General features: G+C 37.9%; 1 protein-coding gene across 1 annotated transcript; it reads left to right on the forward strand.

The window, feature by feature from the left end:
- The first annotated feature begins 24,555 nt into the window (after positions 1 to 24,555).
- Positions 24,556 to 24,903, forward strand: LOC122052956 (flowering-promoting factor 1-like protein 3). The gene has a single exon (XM_042614737.1). It carries the CDS (start codon positions 24,556 to 24,558, stop codon positions 24,901 to 24,903), a length of 348 nt encoding a protein of 115 aa, XP_042470671.1.
- Positions 24,904 to 25,044: the final 141 nt, after the last annotated feature.

Here is a 25,044-nt window from a genome sequence, read left to right on the forward strand (position 1 = left end):
AATTTTAAAATTTCCGGAAACAAATTAGGAAGTTTTAATTGTTGATTGAAACTTGTCTAATTTGATTTCATGATGTGGCCGGCCATTAGAATTTAATTGGGGAAATTTTATTTTATTTTTTTCAATTAAATCATGCCAAGGAAATTAAGGAAATTTTATTGTAATTAAATTTCCTAATTTGCTTAGGCCAAGGAATATAAAAGAAGGGGTGAGGGTGCCTTCATGAGATATAACCTCTATTATTTCTCTCCCTCTTTTGTTCCTTGGTGTGGCCGGCCATCATCATCATCCTCTCCCTCTCTTCCTCTTGTGGTGGCCGAACCTCTCTCTCCCCTTGGAGCTCTTGCGGTGGCCGGATACTACTTGGAGAAGAAGAAGAAGAAGGAGAGAAAGCTTGCATCTCTTGGAGCTTGGTTGGTGTTTTGTTCTTCATCCTTGGTAAAACTTCTTTGTGGCCGAACCTAGCTAGGAGGAGAAGAAGGTGTTTGGTGGTTTCTCATCTCAGAAGATCGTTGCCCACACAACGTCCGAGGTTAGAAGAAGAATACGGTAGAAGATCAAGAGGTCTTTCTAGAAGGTATAACTAGTTGTTTTTCCTTTTCCGCATCATACTAGTTATTTATGAAAATAATACCAAATACAAGAGGCTTACGATTCTAGTATTTCGAATACGTTTTTCGATGTTGTGTTCTTTTGTTTTATTTTTCCTTGTGATTTGATTGTTCTTTTCGGTTAACCTAAAGTTATTTTAGGAAATTAAATATTAGCTTTCTATAAAAGGTTTTGTCTAGTCGATGATGGTTGCTCCCATATCCAAGAAGGTCATGTGCCTCACCACGTCAGTACTGGGAACTAATTATGGAAATTAATATTTAATGGAATTAATAATTTAAGGTGATTTGGGTCGAACGTGTTAAGTTCCGCAGGAGACCCAAGTCAAAACCTAAAAGAACGAATAGATTAAGTTTTAGATCAAACGTGTTAAGTTCCGCAGGCGATCCAAAATTTAATTTAAAAGAACACATGGTAGCTAGGAAAAGGTTCAGACCTTTGTACAAAATTTTTGTATAGTGGAACCTCTAGGTTTTCCGAGTAGCAACCAACAATTGGTATTAGAGCTAGGGTTTTGCCTCTGTGTATTTGGTATTAGTTTAATTATGCACATGTCATACACAATTTAGGCAGGTTAATAGTAGGATGTGCTAACTTTGTGGATGCAGGATCCAACTATTATGACTTTTAGTTATTATGTGTGTGATTGGACCCTTGGACATGTCAGGGCATTTATATGTGTGTGCATGATTGTATTAAAATACAGCAGGAGCTGTATTTAGTTTTATTAGGATTTTATTTTTGATCTAGATACATGTACATTCCTTTTATGGAATATAGGATCAAAAATGTAAAATTCTATTTATGTCGTGGATCAAATCTTGCAAAGCGTGGAACCTTCTAAGGACCAGAGGCGCAGCGGAACTAGGAGCAAGATGGATGCGACAGTTAGACCCGGTGGCGGTGGCCAAATATGGCAGCAGCTTGGGATGACAACACACGGAGGACAACTAGAGATAAAAGCCATAATAGTTGAAAATTAGATTTTCTATTTATTGCTTTTATATTGTGATGTGTGTGTATGTTAGTTTACATGTTTAGTAGGCTAGCATAGTTAAAATTCCTCATTTATAAATAACTAAGTGGGAGAGGGATTTTTAAGTAAATCTCATGGTCTCCATTACTGGTTTGTAAGTGATGCAAACAAGCTTACGCGTTGGCTCTGAGTGCCTTCCTCCATAATGGATGAGCTTGTTTGTGGATCACTAGAACAGACTTCCATTTTTGGATGACTATAGGAAGTTAATTAAGAGCGTGTGATCTTCCCCAACGAAAGGGACATAATCTTATTAATGGACTTAGTGTCAAGTAATGGTATACACATAGACACATCTAATAGTATCCTCCCCATCGGAGTCACTGCTATTATTTGTGTGACCAAAAGACACCAACTATTAATTTTATTTGTCAAAAAGTTAGGTTGACAAGATAATAAAATTAATGGGTTAAAACCCTCCTTTTACAAATGTTGAATTTGTATACGTCCACACTAACGTGGCATACAAAATTCACGGTGTTTTGAGGTGTTGGTTAATTTAAAATAGTATTGTTTGAGGAATCAATATTATTCTAAATTTAGAGTTCTGACCAAAAGTTATTTGTGATTCTTAGGATGACTTTCAACCCACTGTCCATCATACTTCAACAGAATAGACTTACTGGACCAAATTACATAGATTGGAAAAGAAACCTGGACATTGTTCTTACTGCTGAGGGCTATAAATTTGTACTGACTGAGGCTTGCCCTGAAGCACCTACTGGTGAATCAACCCAAGAGGAGATTGAATATCATAGGAAATGGGTAAAAGCTGATGAGATGGCACGGTGTTACATTTTGGCTTCAATGTCAAATGTATTGCAACATCATCATCAAGATTTACCGACAGCTTATGATATTATGAACAATCTCAAAGAACTCTTTGGTCATCAGGATAGGGCTTCTAGGAAAGAAGCCATGAGAAAGATAATGACAGCCACCATGCAAGAGGGTACTCCTGTGAGGGATCATATCCTAAAGATGATGGCTTATCTGAACGAAATACAGATCCTAGGAGGAGAAATTAATGGGGAAACCCAGATCGATATGATCCTCCAAACGCTACCTAGAAGTTTTGAGCAGTTCCGCCTGAACTATAATATGAATAAGAGGATTTATTCATTAGCAGAACTACTGACAGAACTTCAAGCAGCAGAAGGATTATTTCATCACAATGCTCAAATTCACTATGCTGAAAATGGTTCTACTTCTAAACCGAGAGGAAAGAAGAAGAAGAAACAAGCTGGTTCAGCAAAAAAAGTGAATAAATCTCAGAGTACGGGATTTAAAGCTGGAGTGAAGAAGCAGAAGGGCAAGTGCTTCATCTATAAGCAGAAGGCGGACTGTCCTCGTAGGAACCAAAACAAAGGTATATCTCATGCTCTAGTTGTTGAAACATGTTTAGCGGAGTTATCTACCAGCACCTGGTGTGTAGATACGGGAGCCACTGATCATGTCTGCAATTCCTTGCAGGGATTCCAGGAAACCCGACGACTATCTGAAGGAGAGATTACCGTCTACATGGGCAATTCTACTAAGGTGGCAGCTGTTGCAGTGGGAGACGTCTACTTATCTTTTAGTAGAAATAGAAATTTGGTTTTAAGAAATTGTCTTTATGTACCCAATTTTAGAAAGAATTTAATTTTAGTTTCTAAACTGCTTTTAGATGGATATTCAGTTTCTTTCAGTAACGATGTAGTTATTAAAAGAAATAAAGTGATTATCTGTTCTGATGCATTGGTTGGTAATTTGTATACTTTAAACCCAATTTCTTCTACAAAGCAAAACATGAAAATTTATAACTTATCTTCTAACTCTAATAAGAGAAAAGAACCTTCGGAAATGAACCAAGCATATCTTTGGCATCTAAGGCTTGGTCATATTAACTTAAGTAGGATTCAGAGGCTTATAGCTGATGGACTTTTGAGTTCGGTAGAGTTGGAAAATTTTCCAACTTGTGAATCTTGCTTGGAAGGTAAAATGACCAAGAGGCCATTCAAGGCCAAGGGGTATAGAGCCAAAGAAGTGTTGGAATTGGTTCATTCTGATTTGTGTGGTCCTATGTCTGTCCAAGCAAGAGGTGGTTTTGAATATTTTGTCTCTTTTATAGACGATTATTCAAGATACGGATATATTTACCTAATGCGCCGCAAGTCCGAGTGCTTTGATAAGTTCAAAGAGTACAAGGCTGATGTGGAGAAACGATTAGGTAAAAGTATCAAGACACTACGATCTGATCGTGGTGGTGAATACCTCTTAGGAGAGTTTAGGAATTACTTATCAGAGGCCGGGATTCAATCCCAATTGTCTGCACCTGGAACGCCCCAACAGAATGGTGTAGCAGAACGAAGGAATAGGACTCTTATGGAGATGGTTAGATCGATGATGAGTTATTCAGAATTACCAAATTCGTTTTGGGGATATGCTCTGGAAACAGCAGTGTATGTTCTGAACTTAGTACCTTCTAAATCAATTTCTTCTACTCCTATAGAATTGTGGAATGGGTGAAAACCCAGTCTAAGACATATTCGGATTTGCGGTAGTCCAGCACATGTGATGAAACCAGATGCTGATAAGTTAGAATCCCGTACAGAAGTTCGCGTGTTTGTAGGATATCCCAAAGGAACGAAAGGTGGTTTATTTTATAGTCCTAAAGACCAGAAGGTTATTGTTAGCACCAATGCCCAGTTTTTAGAAGAAGACTATATAATGGATCACAAGCCCAGTAGTAAAGTTGTTTTAGAAGAATTAAGAGAGGACACGTCTACTTTAGTACCAACAGTACAAGATGAAGTACCACAAGAGACTGCAACACGTGTCACACATGATACACAACCACAAACAGTGCCTCGTCGTAGTGGGAGGGTTGTAAGGCAACCTGAGAGATTCATGTTTTTGGGAGAGTCTTCGGACTTGATCCCAGGTAAACATGAACCTGATCCCCGGACATATGACGAAGCACTCCAAGATAAAGATGCAGTATCTTGGCAAAAGGCGATAAATTCAGAAATAGAGTCTATGTACTTTAATAAGGTCTGGGAGCTTGTAGAACCACCTGATGGTGTAAAAGCCGTTGGATGTAAGTGGATCTACAAAAGGAAAAGAGGGACAGACGGGAAGGTAGAAACCTTCAAAGCTAGGCTTGTTGCGAAAGAGTATACTTAGAAAGAGGGAATCGATTATGAGGAAACCTTTTCACCGGTAGCCATGCTTAAGTCTATCTGGATACTCTTATCCATTGCTGCTCATATGGATTATGAGATTTGGCAAATGGATGTCAAGACAGCTTTCCTTAATGGAAGTCTTGAAGAAAACATCCATATGAAGCAACCAGAAGGGTTCATTGAAAAAGGCAAAGAGCATCTAGTGTGCAAGCTCAATCGGTCCATTTATGGACTGAAGCAAGCTTCAAGATCTTGGAACATCCGGTTTAATGAAGTAATCCAGTCATATGGATTTATTCAAAGTCCGGATGAGTCTTGTGTATATAAGAAGTGTAACAGAAACGTGGTGGTATTTCTTGTACTATACGTAGATGATATTTTGTTAATTGGCAACAATGTCAAGGTATTATCAGACGTAAGGGTATGGTTGTCCAAACAATTTGATATGAAGGACTTAGGAGAATGTGCACACATTATTGGGATCAAAGTTATAAGGGATCGCAAGAAAAGAATGTTGTGTCTATCCCAAGCTTCATATATAGATACAATCCTTGCTCGTTTTAGCATGCAGGATTCCAAGAAAGCTTTCTTACCTTTTAGGCATGGAATAACTCTATCTAAAGAGATGTCTCCAAAGACATCAAAGGAGATAGAAGACATGAAAGCAGTTCCTTATGCTTCGGCTGTAGGAAGCCTTATGTATGCAATGCTATGTACGAGACCTGATATCTGCTTTGCCGTGGGCATGGTCAATAGATATCAGAGTAACCCTAGACAAGGACATTGGACTGCAGTAAAGCATATATTAAAGTACCTGAGAAGGACTAGAGATTATATGCTAGTTTACCAAGCAGACGATTTACTCCCTGTGAGTTACACGGATTCAGATTTCCAATCAGATAAGGACAGTAGTAAGTCTACATCAGGCTATGTGTTTACTTTAGGAGGTGGAGCCATTTCATGGAGGAGTGTTAAGCAGAAATGTGTTTCGGACTCAACCATGGAAGCTGAGTATGTAGCAGCTTTTGAAGCAGCTAAAGAAGCAGTATGGCTCAGGAACTTTCTAATGGACTTAGATGTGATTCCTGGTTTGCCCAAAATCATCACAATTTATTGTGATAATAGCGGTGCAGTTGCAAACTCGAAGGAACCACGAGCTCATAAGGCAAGTAAACATATAGAGCGCAAGTACCACCTGATACGAGATATTGTGAAGCGAGGAGAAGTTGTCATCGCCAAGATTGCATCAGCGGATAACCTGGCAGATCCTTTCACTAAGGCCCTTCCGGCGAAAGCTTTCGATCGGCATGTGGAGGGAATGGGAATCAGATGTATGGTAGAAGATATGACAGCTTAGTCATTAGTATAAGTGGGAGATTGTTGGAGTGTATACTGAAAGCCTAAGCTTTGTAAACATTCATTATGAATAAAGAATCACATTTAGTCAAATTGTCTACATTTAGTTGTAGTTGTTCAATTAATTTATACTGTAGATAACATAGTATGTGGTGCCACATGCAGAAGATGATGTTATCAGTACCTTATAAATTATAAACAGTAGCTCACGACCAAAATGGAAAGGAACAAACCATTAGAAGGTCGTAGTGTAATTAGGTATCAGTTTATCTTGACTGTATAATTACACTAGTACACTTAGAGTGTATTGAGTAGGACCATTTGAGGTCGTTTCTTTTATACTGACTTTATAAAGAAACAAAGACCTCGGTTATTATGGAAGTGTATGCTCTTAATCCTAATATAATAACAAGCACATATATTTGATATTTATTTCTTTAATTTATCAATGGGTGAGATTTAGTTCGATGAATCAATAAGCCCGAAAAGTTGAGAAATGATATCACTTATAGTGTGTGTTGTTGATTATAGAAGGAAACTGTGTCCTAGAGATGCTAGGTTGATAATGTCCTCAAGAGGAGCTCATAAGGATTGTCATGTTAAACCCTACAGGTGGACCTAGTCCGACATGATGATAAGGTTGAGTGGTACTACTCATGGACTAAGATATTAATTAAATGAGTTGTCAGTAACTCACTTAATTAGTGGACATTCGATATCTTAAACACAGGGAAACTAACACACTCATAATAAGAAGGAGCCCAAAAATATAATTTGGGATTGGTGCGGTAGTTCAATAATAGTTCTCTAGTGGAATGAATTATTATTGATAAAATTAAGTTGTGTGTTCGGGGCGAACACGGGATGCTTAATTTTATCGGGAGACCAAAACCAATTCCTCCTCTCGGTCCCTATCGTAGCCTCTTATTTATAGAGTACTATACCCACCTATACCCACCTTTTATACCCACCTAAAGGGGGTCGGCCAAGCTAGCTTGGGAACCAAGCTAGGGTCGGCCTAGGTATAAATTGGGGTGGCCGACCCTAGCTTGAACCCAAGCTAGAGGGGCCGGCCAAATTAAATTAAAAAGAATTTTAATTTTAATTTTTATTATGTGGAAGATATAATTTATTAAAGAGAATTAAAATTAAATTATCTCTCTTGTAAAAGATCTACAAAAGATTAAAGAAAGAGATTAGATCTCTTTCCTTATTTGTAGATTGGTGAGATATTTTATTTTCTATTTAAAAATTATTCACATGTTGTAAAATTAAAATTATGGAAATTTCTTTTTATCAACCATGAAGAGATTTTGAAGAGAAATTTTAATTTTAAAATTTCCGGAAACAAATTAGGAAGTTTAATTGTTGATTGAAACTTGTTTAATTTGATTTCATGATGTGGCCGGCCATTAGAATTTAATTGGGGAAATTTTATTTTATTTTTCTCAATTAAATCATGTCAAGGAAATTAAGGAAATTTTATTGTAATTAAATTTCCTAATTTGCTTAGGCCAAGGAATATAAAAGAAGGGGTGAGGGTGCCTTCATGAGATACAACCTCTATTATTTCTCTCCCTCTTTTGTTCCTTGGTGTGGCCGGCCATCATCATCATCCTCTCCCTCTCTTCCTCTTGTGGTGGCCGAACCTCTCTCTCCCCTTGGAGCTCTTGCAGTGGCCGGATACTACTTGGAGAAGAAGAAGAAGAAGGAGAGAAAGCTTGCATCTCTTGGAGCTTGGTTGGTGTTTTGTTCTTCATCCTTGGTAAAACTTCTTTGTGGCCGAACCTAGCTAGGAGGAGAAGAAGGTGGTTGGTGGTTTCTCATCTCCGAAGATCGTTGCCCACACAACGTCCGAAGTTAGAAGAGGAATACGGTAGAAGATGAAGAGGTCTTTCTAGAAGGTATAACTAGTTATTTTTCCTTTACCGCATCATACTAGTTATTTATAGAAATAATACCAAATACAAGAGGCTTACGATTCTAGTATTTCGAATATGTTTTTCGATGTTGTGTTCTTTTGTTTTATTTTTTCTTGTGATTTGATTGTTCTTTTCGGTTAACCTAAAGTTATTTTAGGAAATTAAATATTAGCTTTCTATAAAAGGTTTTGTCTAGTCGGTGGTGGTTGCTCCCATATCCAAGAAGGTCATGTGCCTCGCCACGTCAGTACTGGGAACCAATTATGGAAATTAATATTTAATGGAATTAATAACTTAAGGTGATTTGGGTCGAACGTGTTAAGTTCCGCAGGAGACCCAAGTCAAAACCTAAAAGAACGAATAGATTAAGTTTTGGATCAAACGTGTTAAGTTCCGTAGGCGATCCAAAATTTAATTTAAAAGAACACATGGTAGCTAGGAAAAGGTTCAGACCTTTGTACAAAATTTTTGTACAGTGGAACCTCTAGGTTTTCCGAGTAGCAACCAACAGACACAACCTGAGGGTTTTGTAAATCCAAAGCATGATGGAAAGGTTTATAAGTTGCAAAGATCCATTTATGGATTAAAGCAAGCTTCTAGAAGCTGGAATCTTCAATTTGATGATGCGATCAAAATGTTTGGTTTCATTAAGAATGAAGATGAACCTTGTGTCTACAAGAAGGTTAGTGGGAGCACAGTCATCTTTCTCATATTGTATGTAGATGATATACTACTCATTAGAAATGATATCCCTACTCTTTAGTCAGTGAAGACTTGGCTTGAGAATTATTTTTCAATGAAAGACTTATGTGAAACAACCTATATTTTAGGCCTTAAGATCTATAGAGATAGATCTAAAAGACTGCTTGGCCTAAGCCAGAGTACATACATTGACTAGGTGCTTAAACATTTTGCCATGGAGAATTTCAAGAAGGGATTCTTGCCTATGTTATATGGTGTGAGTCTTTCGAAGACTCAATGTCCCTCTTCTAAGGAAGAAAGGGACCGCATGGATCAGATTCCTTATACATCTACAATAGGATCTATCATGTACATCATGCTTTGTACTCACCCAGATGTCTCGTATGCGTTAAGCATGACGAACAGATACCAGTCAGATCCAGGTGAAGGTCACTGGACAACAGTCAAGAATATTCTTAAGTACTTGAGAAGGACTCGAGATTATTTCTTGATCTTTGGAGGCGATGAAGAGCTTGTTGTAAAGGGTTACACCGATGCTAGCTTCCAAACATATATGGATGATTACAGATCGCAGTTAGGGTATGTGTTTTGTTTAAATGGTGGTGTTGTGAGCTGGAAGAGTTCAAAGTAGGACACAATGGCTGATTCTACAACAGAGGCTGAGTACATTACTGTTTTAGCTGTAGCAAAGGAGACTGTTTGGATTAGGAAGTTCATTATAGAGCTTGGTGTTGTTTCTAGCATAGCGAGTCCAATAGACCTATATTGTGATAACAATGGAGCTATTACACAAGCTAAGGAACCTCGCTCTCATCAGAGATCTAAACACATATTACGGCGATTCCATCTCATTCGAGAGATCATCGATAGAGGAGATGTGAGAATATGCAGAATACCAACCGATGCTAACATTATGGATCCTTTGATAAGACTTTGGCACAGAGAAAGCATGATGGTCACACTAGGTCATTGGGTATTCGATATCTCAGTGATTGGCACTAGTGCTAGTAGGAGATTGTTAGTATTAGCCCTCATACCAATTATGAGATGATTGTAAATGACTCATTTTGTATCATATATCATTATTAATAAAAAACAAAGTTGGTTATTATATTTATTTCAGTTCAGTGCCAACTGAATAAGTATAATAATATCCTTGGATAGTAGGTTCTTATCTACAGTATATCAATTGGTTGAATTGATAGCGAGATATTGTAGAGAACACTACTCTTAACTGTTCCTAGTCGAGCATTAATATACAAGGACAATATTAATGCATTGAGACCATCATGTAGGTCGATGGATGACTTGATCTCACAAGTCATGGACATGAGATATCAGGTTGATACATGGGTATATATTAGAGAATATATACTGAATGATCCACCATGAGAATGTTTCATGGATCATTATATGAGTGTCATAAACATTCTCATGTGATTATTGGTATGAATAGTCCTTAGACCTGAAGTCGCTACAGTTCCCTACATGAGGAGTTATGTACTTTGGTATCGGCAAACGTCACCTATAATAAGGTGGACAATAAAGTCGATCACTGGGTATGAAATGAATTATGCGGAGGGATGTGAGTGATGTAAATGAGATCTATCCCTGACCCCTTGATTAGTAGGACACAAGAAAGCATGGTCATGCACAAATGAGTCAATATGAGATATTGAGCTTATTTGATTGAGTGTGCCTACTTAGAGATCAAGAAACACAAAGGTTGATAAGAGGATGACACGGTCTATGCCTCATTGATCAACCTAGATATCAAGGATAGAGGGACAAAGTCATACAAGATAATAACCACGGATATGTTAGGTCGGATCTCGACTTTCTCGTCACTTGGGTAGCAATGATGCCTTGCTAGATGTCACTCATTACTTATGTATCTAAATGTTGATTTGGGTACATTGCCAACGTTACGAGAACCTATTGGGTCACACACAAAGAATAAGTAGATTTGAAGATAGGTTCATATGATGAATCATTAGATTAAGTCTTATCTGAATTGGACTTATTGAGTTAGACTCAATTGGATCTAATTGTTGGATTAAGTCCAATTCAAACTAGACTTAAGGAGTCAATTCAAATTAATGAAATGTGAAGTCTATTAGACTTGAGTTAGACTCAAGTGAGGAGACTTGAGTTAGACTCAAGTGAGGCTTAATGGAGAAATTCATTGAATTTCGAATTCAATGAACCATGTAATTTAATTTTCAAAATTTAAAATGAGAGATTTTCAAATGTGTCCTTAATGGAGAGTGAATGATCATTAAGGCTCATTAATAGAATTAATGCACATTAAGTGTTTTCATTAAATGAAAATACTTAAGCCATTTTTCCTCTCATTTTTTGTAACTTCTTCATTGTCTTCTTCCTCTCCTCTCCTCTTGGTCGAACCCCTCTCTAGGTTGCTAGCACAACCTTAGGTGGTTTCATCCCCACTTTGTGAGTTTGTGAGACAAATAAACACTTATTCGTGTGGATACCGTAGAGGCGTGAACGTGAGATCGTGCTATGATCCGAGTTGTCAGGAGTCTGTGAGCATGCTACAACGGTATAATACTATCATGGTAGAAAACTTAGTATATGTAGTAATTCCTCTTTCCCTTTGCATGGATCTTCTGGAGGAACTAGTGTTTTTCGCTGCGCGTTTACGTGTTTAGCACATCTAGTTCCTTACAATATTGTCATATTTTGACATACATATTCTTGGCTATAGGGATAGATATGACGCAGGGTATGCCCACTCCCCTTAACGCATATGACGAGATTGGTCAGCATCAGTTTGTATTAGTGCATATAGACATCACTACTCAGGGGGAGCTAGCTTGGAGAGCGGGACCACAGCTAAATATGCCAGGTGAGGCCGAGGACGATTTCCCACCTATCATTCAGGCCGAGGGGGAGGAGTTGCTGACATTCACCAAGGAGGAGCTCTTTGGACAACCTCTGACTCTGACCCAGTCCTCGACCTCGACCCAACCCTCGACCTCATTATCTGTCGAGGACCTACTAGCATGACTTGAGGAGTCTTCCACATAGCTTCGACAGTCAGTTTCGGACAATTTCAACACTTTTTGAGGAGAGATGACCACCAGACTTCAGCAGATTCTTCGAGTCATGCGAGTATCTGAGCAGTCCCCACCCCCTCCAGCTGATGAGGATCAGACTTGATCATCTTAGGATACTATCGTACTTTGTATATTTTGGTTGACTTGATCTATATAGTTATCTGCTTTTTGTCATCGTATTTGGATAAGTTTGGATAAGCTAGGAATATGTTTCTAGACTAGGTCGGCTATTTTCAAAATATTTTCCAACTAATTTGCAAATTCTAGGAAAAATTTCTTACTTTTATTTTTCTAAAATTTCCCAATTCCTTAGATTTTCAAAAATTGGTTTTAGCCTTAGTCTAGATCAAATCTATAGAAAGCATTATCCTATAGATCTAGGACTCGAGTATCTCATAAACACACTAGGATTCCCTTGATTATGTATTTAAAAATTTGGAATGGTGTGAGATGTGTAGGCAAATTGCCTGGACTTATGATGCTTATTTCAATGCATCAACACAAGTCTAGACGAGAAATATCAAACAGTATAATGATCAGATTAAGTAATTTATTTTTAGTCATACACTAACTGGATGCATTTACTTAATCTGACTAACTAAGTGAACACTACTATCTTCTGGTAGTTAGTCAGTAACTAACGATTAAACATTTAAGGACGATTTTCTAGATGAATATTTTTAAATAAATACCAAGCCCAGAGGGAGGTAATTTGGAACCAACTTTTCAACCTTTCCTTAAAATAAAACAAAAATATCCATTTTGATTTTTTTTAAAAAAAAAGTTTTAAAATATCCTATATATTAAATTGCTTTATTAAATTAATAGTTGAAAATTTTGAAAAATTAATAGTTAAAATATTTTGAAAATTGTGTTTGAAAAACATTGCGAAAATATTTCTAAGCTTTTAGCATTCCAAAAATATTTCTAAGTTAAAAATTCTTAGCATTTCAAAAATATTTTTAAACATTTCAAAAATATCTCTAAGTTAAAAATTCTTAGCATTTCAAAAAAAAAAATTTCTTAGCATTTCGAAAATATTTTGAAGCATTCCAAAAATATTTGTATGTTAAAAACTCTTAGCATTTCGAAAATATTTTTAAGCATTTCAAAAATATTTCTAAGTTAAAAATTCTTAGCATTTCAAAAATAATTTATACACTCTTTGAAAATTTTATTTTGCAAAATCCCGCTTTGTGAAATTTAGCTTTGAAAATATCTTTGTTGTGCTTATAGCTTTGCAAGTGAAATTGGTTACACTGACCACTTCCTCCTATAAGCCTTGAAAGTCTTCATATTGGCAAAATTTTATTACTTTCCATGCCTCATTTGATGAATATCACTTTTCTTCACTTGACTAATTTCTCTGCGCAATTTTTTGCTGAATGTTAAATGGAGAGGGTAAGGGTTTAAGTTAGAGAACCAAAGAGAAAAGTTAGAGAACCAAAAAAAATTTGAAAAACTTAACCCTAAAAATGATCAAGAAACTAACTTAGACTACTCTTAAATCATTTTTCATTTTATCATATTTGTTTTGCATATATTTTCCTAACTTTAACCTAAGTTGTCATTGCATTAAAAAGGGAGAGATTGTTGGTACAGTTTGCACTAACGAACTCTGGTTTTGATAAATGACGAGTTAAGTTATGTGTGTTTGTGATCTGATTACTTTACCAAGTGTGCAGGAATGAATGATCTAAAGGACCTGACACCAGGCAAAAATACAGCTAGTTTCGCGAGACCGGATAGTTGGTGTGAAGTCTAGATGGGTCAACAGATCGACATGAGATCTGGCAGAAAGTCCGGTTGGGTCCACGAGACCTGACAGCCGGTAAAAGTCCAGTTGTTTCTGCGGACCGAACAGTTGGCATGAAGATCTGGTGGGTCAAGAGGCTAGTCAACCGACTGCAAGTTAATAAGTAAAGATAAGTCACTAGAGGAGAGTGACTGAATGAAGACGCCTCCCAATTGAGGAATAGTAGGCGTCGATCTAATTTAGATCAATTTCTGATTTCTAATCCGAGACCTTAACTAGATCCTGGTCTCAGAGGAGACAGGGTCTAATTACTACTCATATTATTATGCTAACACTTGTTTTGTAGGTTATTATTTGGTTTATTGGACTAACACGCTTTGCAAGATAAGAAGGGCACAAAAAACCTCAGGTGAATAGTACTTGAGGCACCTTCAGCAAGATAAAAGTTGACCTCTTTGGTGATAAGCACCAGCAATTCTCAGGATCAAATTTTACACGTTGGAGGCACCTTCAACCCTATGAAAGGCGCCTTCCACGACTTATAAAAGAAGTATCCACCCAAAGCTTTCAAAACAACTTCTGTACGAGCTTCCACATGATCCTTTGGGCTTCCGAGTGCTGCTATTTCATTCTCCTGTTGTGTTGCGAAGTTGTTGTGCTCGACAACCATTCTGAGGACTTCTGATCACAAATGATAGACTGACATCGACAAACAAGCATTCGGACTTCAATTCTAACTTGTCGATAATGAAGCTATTTTGTTTTACTTAATTTTGCATAAAGGAAAATGTAGCCTATTACATTTTTTTCTATTTCTTTTCTTTGTACTCGATTCCCTCTTTCGGAGGTACCGGAAGAGGTATTTTAGTGGATTACCCATCGATAGGTCCGTAGGGCTTGGGTATTAGAGTAGAAGTCGCTGAAAGCTCCGAACTAAGTAAAATCGAACGCATGCTTTCTTGCCTACTTTTCTACTTTACTTTCTAAATTCTTTTTTCGCTGCGTACTTCACTTTAGTTTTTAAAAGTAAAAATAAGTTTTCAAAAACCACATGATTCACCCCCACCCCCTCCTCTATCTCTCGTGCGTCTCAATCCAACAACAAGTACAAGTCCAAAAAAAAGGACACCATAAGGCTAAATCCATGAATGAAACAAAGTGTAAATACAAACAACAAGACACAGCGGGAAAAATATGATCTAGACTAGTGTGATGTGGGACTAGCAGCCATGATCTATGAACGACGCACACATTCTCTATTTACTAACTTGGAAGGTCAAAGAAAACAATGGATAGTGAGTATAAAATACTCATCATGTATAAGAAGATAGTGCATGATACTAAAATATAAGGAGATCAAAGGATGCAGTCTCAGGAAGGTTACTCACTATAAAAGTAAGAGTGTCACTATAATCATCTATTAGTCAAATCATAAACAATATCATAACCCTTTAACTTGCTCAACTAGATGTAACCCATAATCGGGAGTATATACTGTATATCTAAACATGCATGAATAAATAGGTAACCAGAATATAACAAGCATATAACAAGTCTTGATTAGCACATGTGCTAACATGAATAAGTATCATGGGTAGTCAGGATATATAACTAGTTACTATCACAGGATAACACTCTACTATGGATGGTTCCATGGGCGGATAGGATGAGATAGATATCTAACTCTCTGGCAATTGACTATAGGAGAACGCTCTACCACAGATGGTCCCATGAGTAGTCCGAGTATGTAAACATTCACTATCTGTAGGAGAACACTCTATCATAGATGGTCTCGTGGACATACGAGATATATAAATAGTCCTTGTCTACAGGAGAATGCTCAACCACGGATGGTCTAATGGGCAGACAGGATATATAAGTGTACAACGAAAAAATGATAAGTAAGCAGTGACAATCACATTCAAGAGTGAACTCTACTAGCTATCCTATGGTATGGTCTCACTAGCATATAACAAGTATAACAGCCGCAAGCAAAATAATCAACCAATCTTATTAAGAGAAGACTAGTCATATAGTCGTAATATCTCAGCTAACTCTATGGTAATCTGTAAGTACGCCAAAGTAGTTTTGATGTGATCAACTAAGTCAGGTTAGGTCCTATTGATATTTAACCCCTATGTCTAAGTGTGCAGGAACTTAAGAGCATAAGAAGTCGAGTGAAAGACACATCTAGCAAGAAGGACGGCACGGAAGAGAACCGACGAGCTGGATGCGTCTGAGAGACAAGGTGTTGCAAAAGAGTATGTCGGCGGACGAGAAGGAGGCGTGGGGTGTTTCTGAGAGACGAGAAGCCAGAGCGAAAGATTGCTCGAAGGCTAGAAGTTAGATTCGGATGAACCCTATTCCGAATAGTCGAGATCACCCAAGCGAGCAAAGCCGGAGCGGAAGATCCAGACTAGTGCGAGCGAAAATGGAGCGGAAGATCGGGACCAAAAATCAACAAAATTTTGATTTTTTGGTTTGAGACAACCTGAGCTGGTTCAGGGCGCTTGGACCTGTTCGGGGCGCCCGGAACCCTTCTGAGTGCCCGAAGCAGGATTTTATCCGGAATGTGACATGACACGTTTCGTTGCAACGGGGATAAAAGTTTATCCCCTCAGGCGCCTGGAACCCTTTCAAGCACCCCGACCAGAGCTATAAATACAGTCTTGGTCCCAAAAGGTCAGAACATCACTTGTGATTGATTCCTATTCAGTTCTGTTATGTAACCTAGTGCTTTAATTGTTGTAAAGAGGCTTCTTCGCTTGAAAGAGAGTTTAGTGAGCGCTCAACTTCCTTAGATTAACAATCTCCCCGGTTATAACCAAGTAAATCGTTTGTGCCTTTTCCTTTCTTTATTTAAGTCTCTTAATTCTTTTATGCAAGTGTTAATTTATTAAGCTGTAAAGTTCAAGTAAGGTTCGTTTTATTTTATAGGGTTATTCATCTCCCTCTAGCCGGCCGCCAAGGGTCTAAAATCATCATTAACACACTAAAACAATGAGGTCATGATCAAATAGTCCCAGATGGTAGTCCGAACCAGATAAATTAATAGAATACTCCACCACTTACTACAGAATAATATTTAACACATATAGCACGAGCCTAAGTATATAACCATATTGTACAGTATGAATGCACAAGCATATGTCCACAAATACACTATGGTATGGTAATATCTTATATGTATAACCAACCCAAGCAGGAATAACAATTTAGACTGCATAGATATCAAAATAGATCAACATACAAGATCAAGCAATAAAAGGTAAGCTCAAGAAGTAACATAGAGTAGATGTCAAGATAAATAACTACTACACAATCAATGCAAATAACAAGATCATGCACTAGGGTCAAAGACTAAAAGAAGGCAAGCAGGAACTACCCACCTTTAATTGTAGATCATCCTGAGTTGTCTTCACATTGGAATGCTTGCCTCGTGTCAGAGTATTGTAACACAGCGTACATATCAACACCTAGATCTAACATAGATTGAATAACGCAAAACAACCCCTAAACTTGATTAGGAATACTAATGTCTCACAATTACCTAATTGAAACAACCTAATCATCTCACACACCTTTCACAGCTATACCTTCTCCTTCATCATGTTTTAATTTAACCCAAGAAGCTTTAATTCCATAACTAGTTAACCTTACAATCCAATTATTAACACATTACAATAAACCCTAACTCCAATTACCTCTTCTCTCCAAGGTGGTTTCTAGGGGTTGGCGATGGCACTAGTCAAGGCTACGGTGGCTAGAGGTGACCCCAACCATGGCGGCAATAGCAAGGCATGCAACTGTGCCCGACAATGTCCCGTGGAGGTCGTCGGTTGCTCGTAGCCGAAAAGGGGTTGGCAGAGGTGACTCGTGCTTGCAATAGGAGCTAATTGGAATGAACGACTAGTGGTGGTGCAGGAGCCTCTGAACTGTGGCATCATCGAAGGGTAGTGGCATCATCGGAGATAGAATAAGGATCATCGGTGATGCCAAGATGTGACCGCGACAGTCGACGCAATGGCAACAAAGGTGGTGGCTAGCAGCACAAGGCGCCGACGTCTGTCTTGCTATCGGACCAACACGATGACTAGACAGTTGCTACTTGCTGCGATCGGGATAGCGGTGGCCATGGGCTGGTCGCGCCTAACTACGATGGCCTAACCGGAGGTGAGGCAATGATGGCACAGGGCGACAGGATCGGCCAGCGACAGTGGATCGAGGAAGAAAGAAGTGCGCAAGAGGGGGAAAGAGGGAATTGACAAACTTTTAAGGTTAAGGAAAATAAAAATATTTTTGGAAAATAAACATTTCCTAAAACAAGCTTCCCTTCTATTCGGTTTATCACTGTAAAATATAAAGACTCCTACAAATTCTAAAAAGAAAATTTGAAAATTCTATAAGGTAATTTCTTAATCAACCTTAATTTTATTTAATTGGCGTATCTCACATAGGCAAAGGAAAGTCCAAGTGAGTCAAGGAGGACCGTATGTTGGCAAGAGGAAAGCCCTTACTGCGGTTAGGCAAGAGAAAAATCTAAGTGGATCAAGGCAAACTGCACTTGGTGATCGGAAGTCCAACAGGAAATTAGCAAAGAGAAAATCCAAGTGGATTATAAGAGAAAGTTCAAGTGGGTCAAAAAGTTAATCGGACACTTAGTGGGAAAGACCCAATAGGTATGATTGACCCGATGTTGGCCATGTTAAACCCTAGACTCGAATCAAGTGAGTTAGGGTTGGTCAATCGATTAGTCAATCAATTAAGGGACATTTCAAATAAATTGTTTTGTATGTGTTGTGTTTGAAATTAATTCTTATTTTTTCCATGGAAAAGGATTTTATATTCTACCTGTAACAAAAATTTTGAAATTTTTTGACTGATAGATTATTTTTTATGAATATTTTAACAAAATTCATATATTTTAATTTAAAATTATTTTATAGAGTTATTTTTGAAAAAAATTCTATGATAAAATCTTATGTTCTTTATCAAAGAAAATATTTTTAAAATTTTTTAACCATTATTAAATTTTCTATGAATTATTTATAAAAATATTAATTTTTAATTCTCAAACAGTCCATCTTTAAAATTTAATTTTTCTAAAGATATAACTTATATTTTACATATTGAGAAAAAATTGCAAGAATTTTTGAGCTCAAAATCTATTTGTTAATCATTTTTTTTTAAAATACATCTTTCTATAGAAAATAATTTATTACTATTTATATTAATTTTTTTTATTCATAAAAATTTTATCACTATTTTAGATATGTCTTCTTAACCGTTACAAAATTTTTTAGAATTTTTCAACAATTAAATATAATTTTAAAATTATTTTTTTCTAAAACTGGTTTATAAATTGCAAAAATTTAGATTTTCGAAATATAAACTTGATAATCTCTCTAAATGTTAGTCACTATTTTTGTATCCCTTATAATTTATTTCAAATTTATTTTCAGAGAATACCTCTATTTTTAATATTATCAAAGGAGGAGAATTATAGATTAAGTCTAGGGGGAGATACAATTTTTTTTACATTGCATAATATGTTTATTAATTACAATTTATTAATCTATTATTCTACGATTTTTTGTTTTATTTTTCCCTAACTAAACTTGGGTTACTCACATCTGGGTTACTCCCATCAAATAGGGAAAGATTGTAAGTACCCCGTAGTAGTTTTGGTATGATCAACCAAATTAAATTAGGTCCTATTATGTTTGAGTCTTGTGTCTAAGTATGCAGGAGCTTAGAAACACAAGAAGTCGAGTGAAAGACACAGCTAGTGAGAAGGGTGGTATGGGAAGGAAGTCGATGGGCTCGGTGCATCCGAGTGACGAGGTGTTGCAGAACAGTACACCTTGACCTGGTGGATAAGAAGGATGTACACGACATTCGAGGGACGAGAAGCTGGGAAGGAAGTTTACTCGAGGAGAAGGTCGAAGTAGGGTTTGGGTGGACTAACTCCGATTAACCGGAGCATCACCCACGCGAAGAAAATCAGCTAAGAAGTCGATGTGCCTTAGGGAATGCGCTTTCCATGAATAGTGTCGAAGGCCCCTTCCAGTGACCATTAGTCGAAGATAAAGTTTTATCTTTGACGATAAAACTTCTTTGATTGAAGGCACCTTGAACCCTATTGAAGGTGTCTTCCAGCTTCAGGTAGAGTTTTCCAAAGGCTACAAAAAAACCCTTGGAGTTAAGAAATAAATAACAACTCAAGTATTCATTTCTTAGTTTATTTCTAAGCTTTCAAAAAGTGTAAGAGGCTTCTTCGTCTTCAACGAAGGTAATTTTTTTAATGCTTTAATCTTCCTTAGACTAACAACCATCTAAGTTGTAACTAAGTAAATTTTGACCTTCTTACTTATTTCTTTTTAAGTTGTTCAGTTTATTTCTGCTTTAATTTAATTATGCTTTCTAACGAAGTTAAAAGATCAAGAAAGGGGGTTATTTTTATTTTACAAGCAATTCACCCCCCCCCCTCCCTCCCTCCTGCTGGCTGCATCAGGACCAACACTAAGATATTGAAAACCGAGTCCCGAGAGATTCAATCAGTACTTTAAGTCGATCGTACATATGCTTGAGACTTGCCCCTGAAGTGAGAACCTGAGATCTAGAAGTTTGGCTAAGTTTATAAGAAGAATTACTTTTCTATATGTACAAGCGGTTGCCATGCTGAGCTGTATAAACCTGACTAGAGTTATTACCAACCGACTATGTGAAGGAGGACTGACATGTGAGAAAGCCCATAGGATCGACCGGTAATCGAGTCAACCGGTCATATGCTGAAAGACTTGTACTGAGTGGGAAGCTGAGTCCCCTTACTCCGGCTAGACGTATGACCGGCCAGATCTGTGGTAGGTCAAATATCCTTTAATCTTGATCAGTTATCGAACGATTGGATATATGATAGATGTCTTAACATAGGAATGGAGCACTAAGTACCCTAGGTCCGACTGGCTCATAGGTCAATCATCCTTGTAGTAAAGGTCTTAACGCTGGGTGACAAGCAAAGCCCCGTGGAGAATGACACACTAGCTACCACGCCTCCTTAACTTTGACTGTCACACCACCTTTACTTTGACTGGCACGTCATACATGGGTCCGCCCTTAACATCCCGTATCATTACTAAAACTTAAGTGTCATAAAAAATAAACTATAAGGGCATTTATGTATGCCCTTAAAGACCATTATTCTTGTAGTGAGTGTTGTCTTTGACAAAAAAATACTAATAGATAACGGTTATTTGAAAAAATATTGTCTTTTATAAGAAAAATAACATAGACAACGATTTTCACTAAAAGTGTTGTAAAAAAAAAGACAACGCTTTTTAGAAAAAAACATTGTCTTTTAAGTATTGTGTATGAGTTTTTTTTTTCTTGTAGTGGTTTAAGTTTAGCATGGTTTATTTTTTATGAACTTGAACTTGGTTCAAACTTGGCTTGAGCTTGGTTCATTTAGATATTATCGAGCTCTCAATTCAAGTTTAGCTTGAGCTTAGTTTGTTTAAACGTTATTAAGCTCTCAATTCAAAATTATTTGATTATTTAAAACTTTTACTTGTTTGGTTGGTTATTGAGTTTGATAATTTAAACTTATTTATTCATTTTAAAAGTTTTTTTTATTGATTTAGTATTTTGATAAAAGTTTTATTAACGACATGGTTTACAAATATTGTTCATGAACGTTGTTCACGAATATTGTTCATGAACATCATATATGTGTCCAAACTTATTTATTTAGCTTAATGAGTTGTTTAACCTTGTTAATTTAATTTAATTGATATTGTGTGTATTGAACGAACATAAATAAATTTTCTTACCAAGTCGAACATCAAATTTATTCACGAACGTACAGTTCATTTACAACCCTATTTTCAAGTAGTCTTTTAAGAATTTTACTAAACTCTAGAAGATTGTAGAAAGATCTAGCAAGTTCTAGAGAATTCTAGATCCTTCCATAGGCATATGCACTCCATGTGTTTTTGTTTTGGCATGAAACACTAAATACTAGCTGAATTGCTGCCGATTAGTTATCGCAAAAATTCCACTGGCTACTCACGTGGCTTGATCAAGTCTTCCATTAGTTGCATTATTCAAGTGGTTTCTTGGGCTGCCGCACTCTACTTTCTAGTGGATATAAGGACTTACGGGTTGTCTCTCGTTGCACCACAATATTATTCCTGATATAAGTTAAAGATTAGATCACCTCGTGTCATGATCACCAACGTAACATAATCGACATTACTAGAATTCAAGTTTCTTTTGGTTCAAAGACTTGAGGAAGTAATTAAGGTGCATGGCAAGTAGAGAGAAGCTTATTACTGATGAGCTTTCATATAGTGTCGAATGGAAATCATCTCTTGTTCTGGAAGCCGGAAGGGGTCGAGCTAGCAGCCAAGGAGAATATTCTTGCCTCTTGATTTGACTTCACATTTCACTGACTGCATGGATGGATGGGCACCACTCCACCTACCCTTTCCCTTTCATTAGCTCCGTCTACTTTTAGTGATCGATCATCTTGGCAAGTTGCTTGCTTTTCTTGATGAATGATTAAGTTGGTGCGGGTTTTCACTGTAAAACAGGCCCTCCGACAAGGAGGAGTACAGCCTCCTATCTTCCTTTCTTTCTATTATCCTTGGGGATGCTTTTGCTCATAGGGTCCATTCTTGAGGGCGAGCTTTGGGCATCACAGAGGGAGTGGCTAAGGACCGTCATCCATTTGGATTTTAGATTCTTCAATCTCTGCAGTCTCATCCTTGTCTTATATATCGGGCCCTTGAACGCTGGAGGTGCCCATTTAAATAGTTGTCACTTTCACATCTCAGTTACCAACTTGTCTTTAATTGGGACAAGAATTCATCATTGGAAAGGTATCCACTTGATCCTTGGCAGAATTCCTTCCTTTCCAAATGTATTTACTTCCCATATTCAAAATTCATCAATCCAAAATAAGTGTAATTTGATATATATATATAGCACTCTGGAAATTAAACAGCTAATCACCAATCCAAAATTCATATATAGTTTGATCGCCAATTATTCAATGGATTGACAAGCTTGTAGCAGCAGCCCTGGGACCAGTCATGCATTAGCACTTTTGCCTTGACCCAACACAATTCTTATAAGCTAGGCTCATTATTGAGGCAGCCACAGTCCACACGTTTAGTGAGTGGCGAATCTAAGAAGATAAACAGATCCTGCGTTGTTTAGCATGGAAGGGAGCTGTCAAGACATATATCGTCGTTACTCTCTCTCTCTCTCTCTCTTTTTGCCACGTGGAGGACCGTAGAAACAAGTATTCGCACGTGTTGTTATGTAATATGTGCAAAATACATCACAGGTTATTTGACTCTATATAAAGTGCCGCTATATTTACCTTCATTTCAAATAATTTTAGAGGGATCTCAAACATGATTTATTTCCTTTTACAGAAAACAGACGTGTAACTGGCCCCGTATAAAAAGATTATCAATCAACTTTTGAGGACCACTATAAGTGAACATGCATGAGCCTTTTCACGTGGCCTAGTGAGATGGAAACGTGACAGCTCCCTCTCTGCACGGGGCTGGTCCACGTGAACAGGGCGTTCCAGGCTTGTGCCCGACGCGTGGAGGCGGCAGCGGCCGCTACTCCACGAGATTTAGTTATTGTCAACGCAGCTTTAGTTATTGTCATCTATAATCCGATTTTTTTTTTTTTTTACTTTTATTTTTTAAAGGAAAAAAAAGAATATTAAAAGATACACGAAATAGTGAAAGAGATAAGGTATTAAGTATATATCCGATAATTCCTTTTAAAAAAAATTATGCTCAAGCAACGGCCGATGACAGAGATATATAGCTTAGTTAATTAAATTGGATTATCCAGACACGGTGCTGCACCACATCCACATGTCTACTGATATATGATTAAGTTTTAATTATAAAGAAAAATGATGCCCCTAAACGATCCCGGACCACTTCGGGTATAATGAGTTTTGATACGAGTGCATATGGAAATTAAACAATTAATATCCTCTGCAAAGGTAATAATAATTAAAGGCAGCACTTTACTTATTTTAAATTTATAAAAGCGCATAGATATTTTTGCAGATTTCTCAGAATGCCTTTTCATCCAATCAGCTTTGCCCAATTTATAAAAGCGCATAGATATTAACTAAGTGATTCTAGGGAATTATTCCTCAAACGCAGTTAGTTAAAGTGATTAATCTCTCAGGGACTCGCGCGGCGGCCTTGCTGCAGTCTGGAACAATCTAGAAGCGCTCTCCTCCCTCCCTGCTAAAATCTTGGAGGAAATTTTACCAATAGATCCTGCAGATTCCCTCTATCTAAGCACGTTGTCCTTTCCCGCCCGATCTTCGCCGTCAATATTGTTAATTAGACACGCATCAGCCGTCTTCGGGAGCAGCTAGCGTAATCCTTAATCTGTGCGCCGGAACAGCGACAGTTTGAATACGAGGCTCCTGGTCTTCACACACGATGACAAAAGATAAATACGTTCGTTCCTAATATTTTCGTCAATCCATCTTAAGCCCAACATGAAAAAGATAAATACGACTGAGACCTTTGGTTCATATTCCCAGCTTCAACTTCCTAAAATAGAAATTTTCTTCTGCAGGCTCAAAATCAGCCCTCGATAATTTAATTCAAATTGTGCGAATGGAAGCAAGAGGTCCGCATTCCAACTGCAGGGCCCCACCCTACAAATGTGAACCTGCCACGGAATCCTCTTGGGGGCCACCTTAGCCACCAAGCTTCCTGCTCACGCTAGTTAATTACTGCCTTAGTCACGTGCACGCCCACCGGTATATATAATAAACGGAAACGCCTCCTGATCCAGTACCACCACTCCCACTGAGCTTTCCGGCGATCGATCGATCGATCGATCGGTAGTAGAGTGATCATCTGCATCGGTCGTTATGTCGGGAGTGTGGGTGTTCAAGAACGGGGTGGTGCGGCTGGAGAACCCCGGAGGCAGTGGAGAGGGAAGCAGCGGAGGAGGAGGAGGAGGAGGCAGCAGTCGGCGGCGGAAGGTGTTGGTCCACCTGCCGACGGAGGAGGTGATTTCGTCGCACGAGGTGCTGGAGAGGTATCTGAGGGAGCTCGGGTGGGAGCACTACCCCAGCACGCCCGAACTCATCCAGTACCACCGGCGCTCCTCCGTCCACCTCATCTCCCTCCCCAGGGACTTCTCCCGCGTCTCCTCCGTCCACATGTACGACATTGTCGTCAAGTGCAGGAACGTCTTCGAGGTGCGTGATGCATGAGAGCCTGCAGGGCTACTTATCGATTACTTTCCCAGTAAACGTTATTTTGTACATTAGCTGTACGTGCTCGATCGATCTCTGAATTAACTACTCTTGTAGTCTAGCTAGTTCTAGTGCTTTAATGGAGATGATCGATTGCTT

Source organism: Zingiber officinale, chromosome 3A, assembly GCF_018446385.1.
Source record: "Zingiber officinale cultivar Zhangliang chromosome 3A, Zo_v1.1, whole genome shotgun sequence".
NCBI classification, from domain to species: Eukaryota; Viridiplantae; Streptophyta; class Magnoliopsida; order Zingiberales; family Zingiberaceae; genus Zingiber; species Zingiber officinale.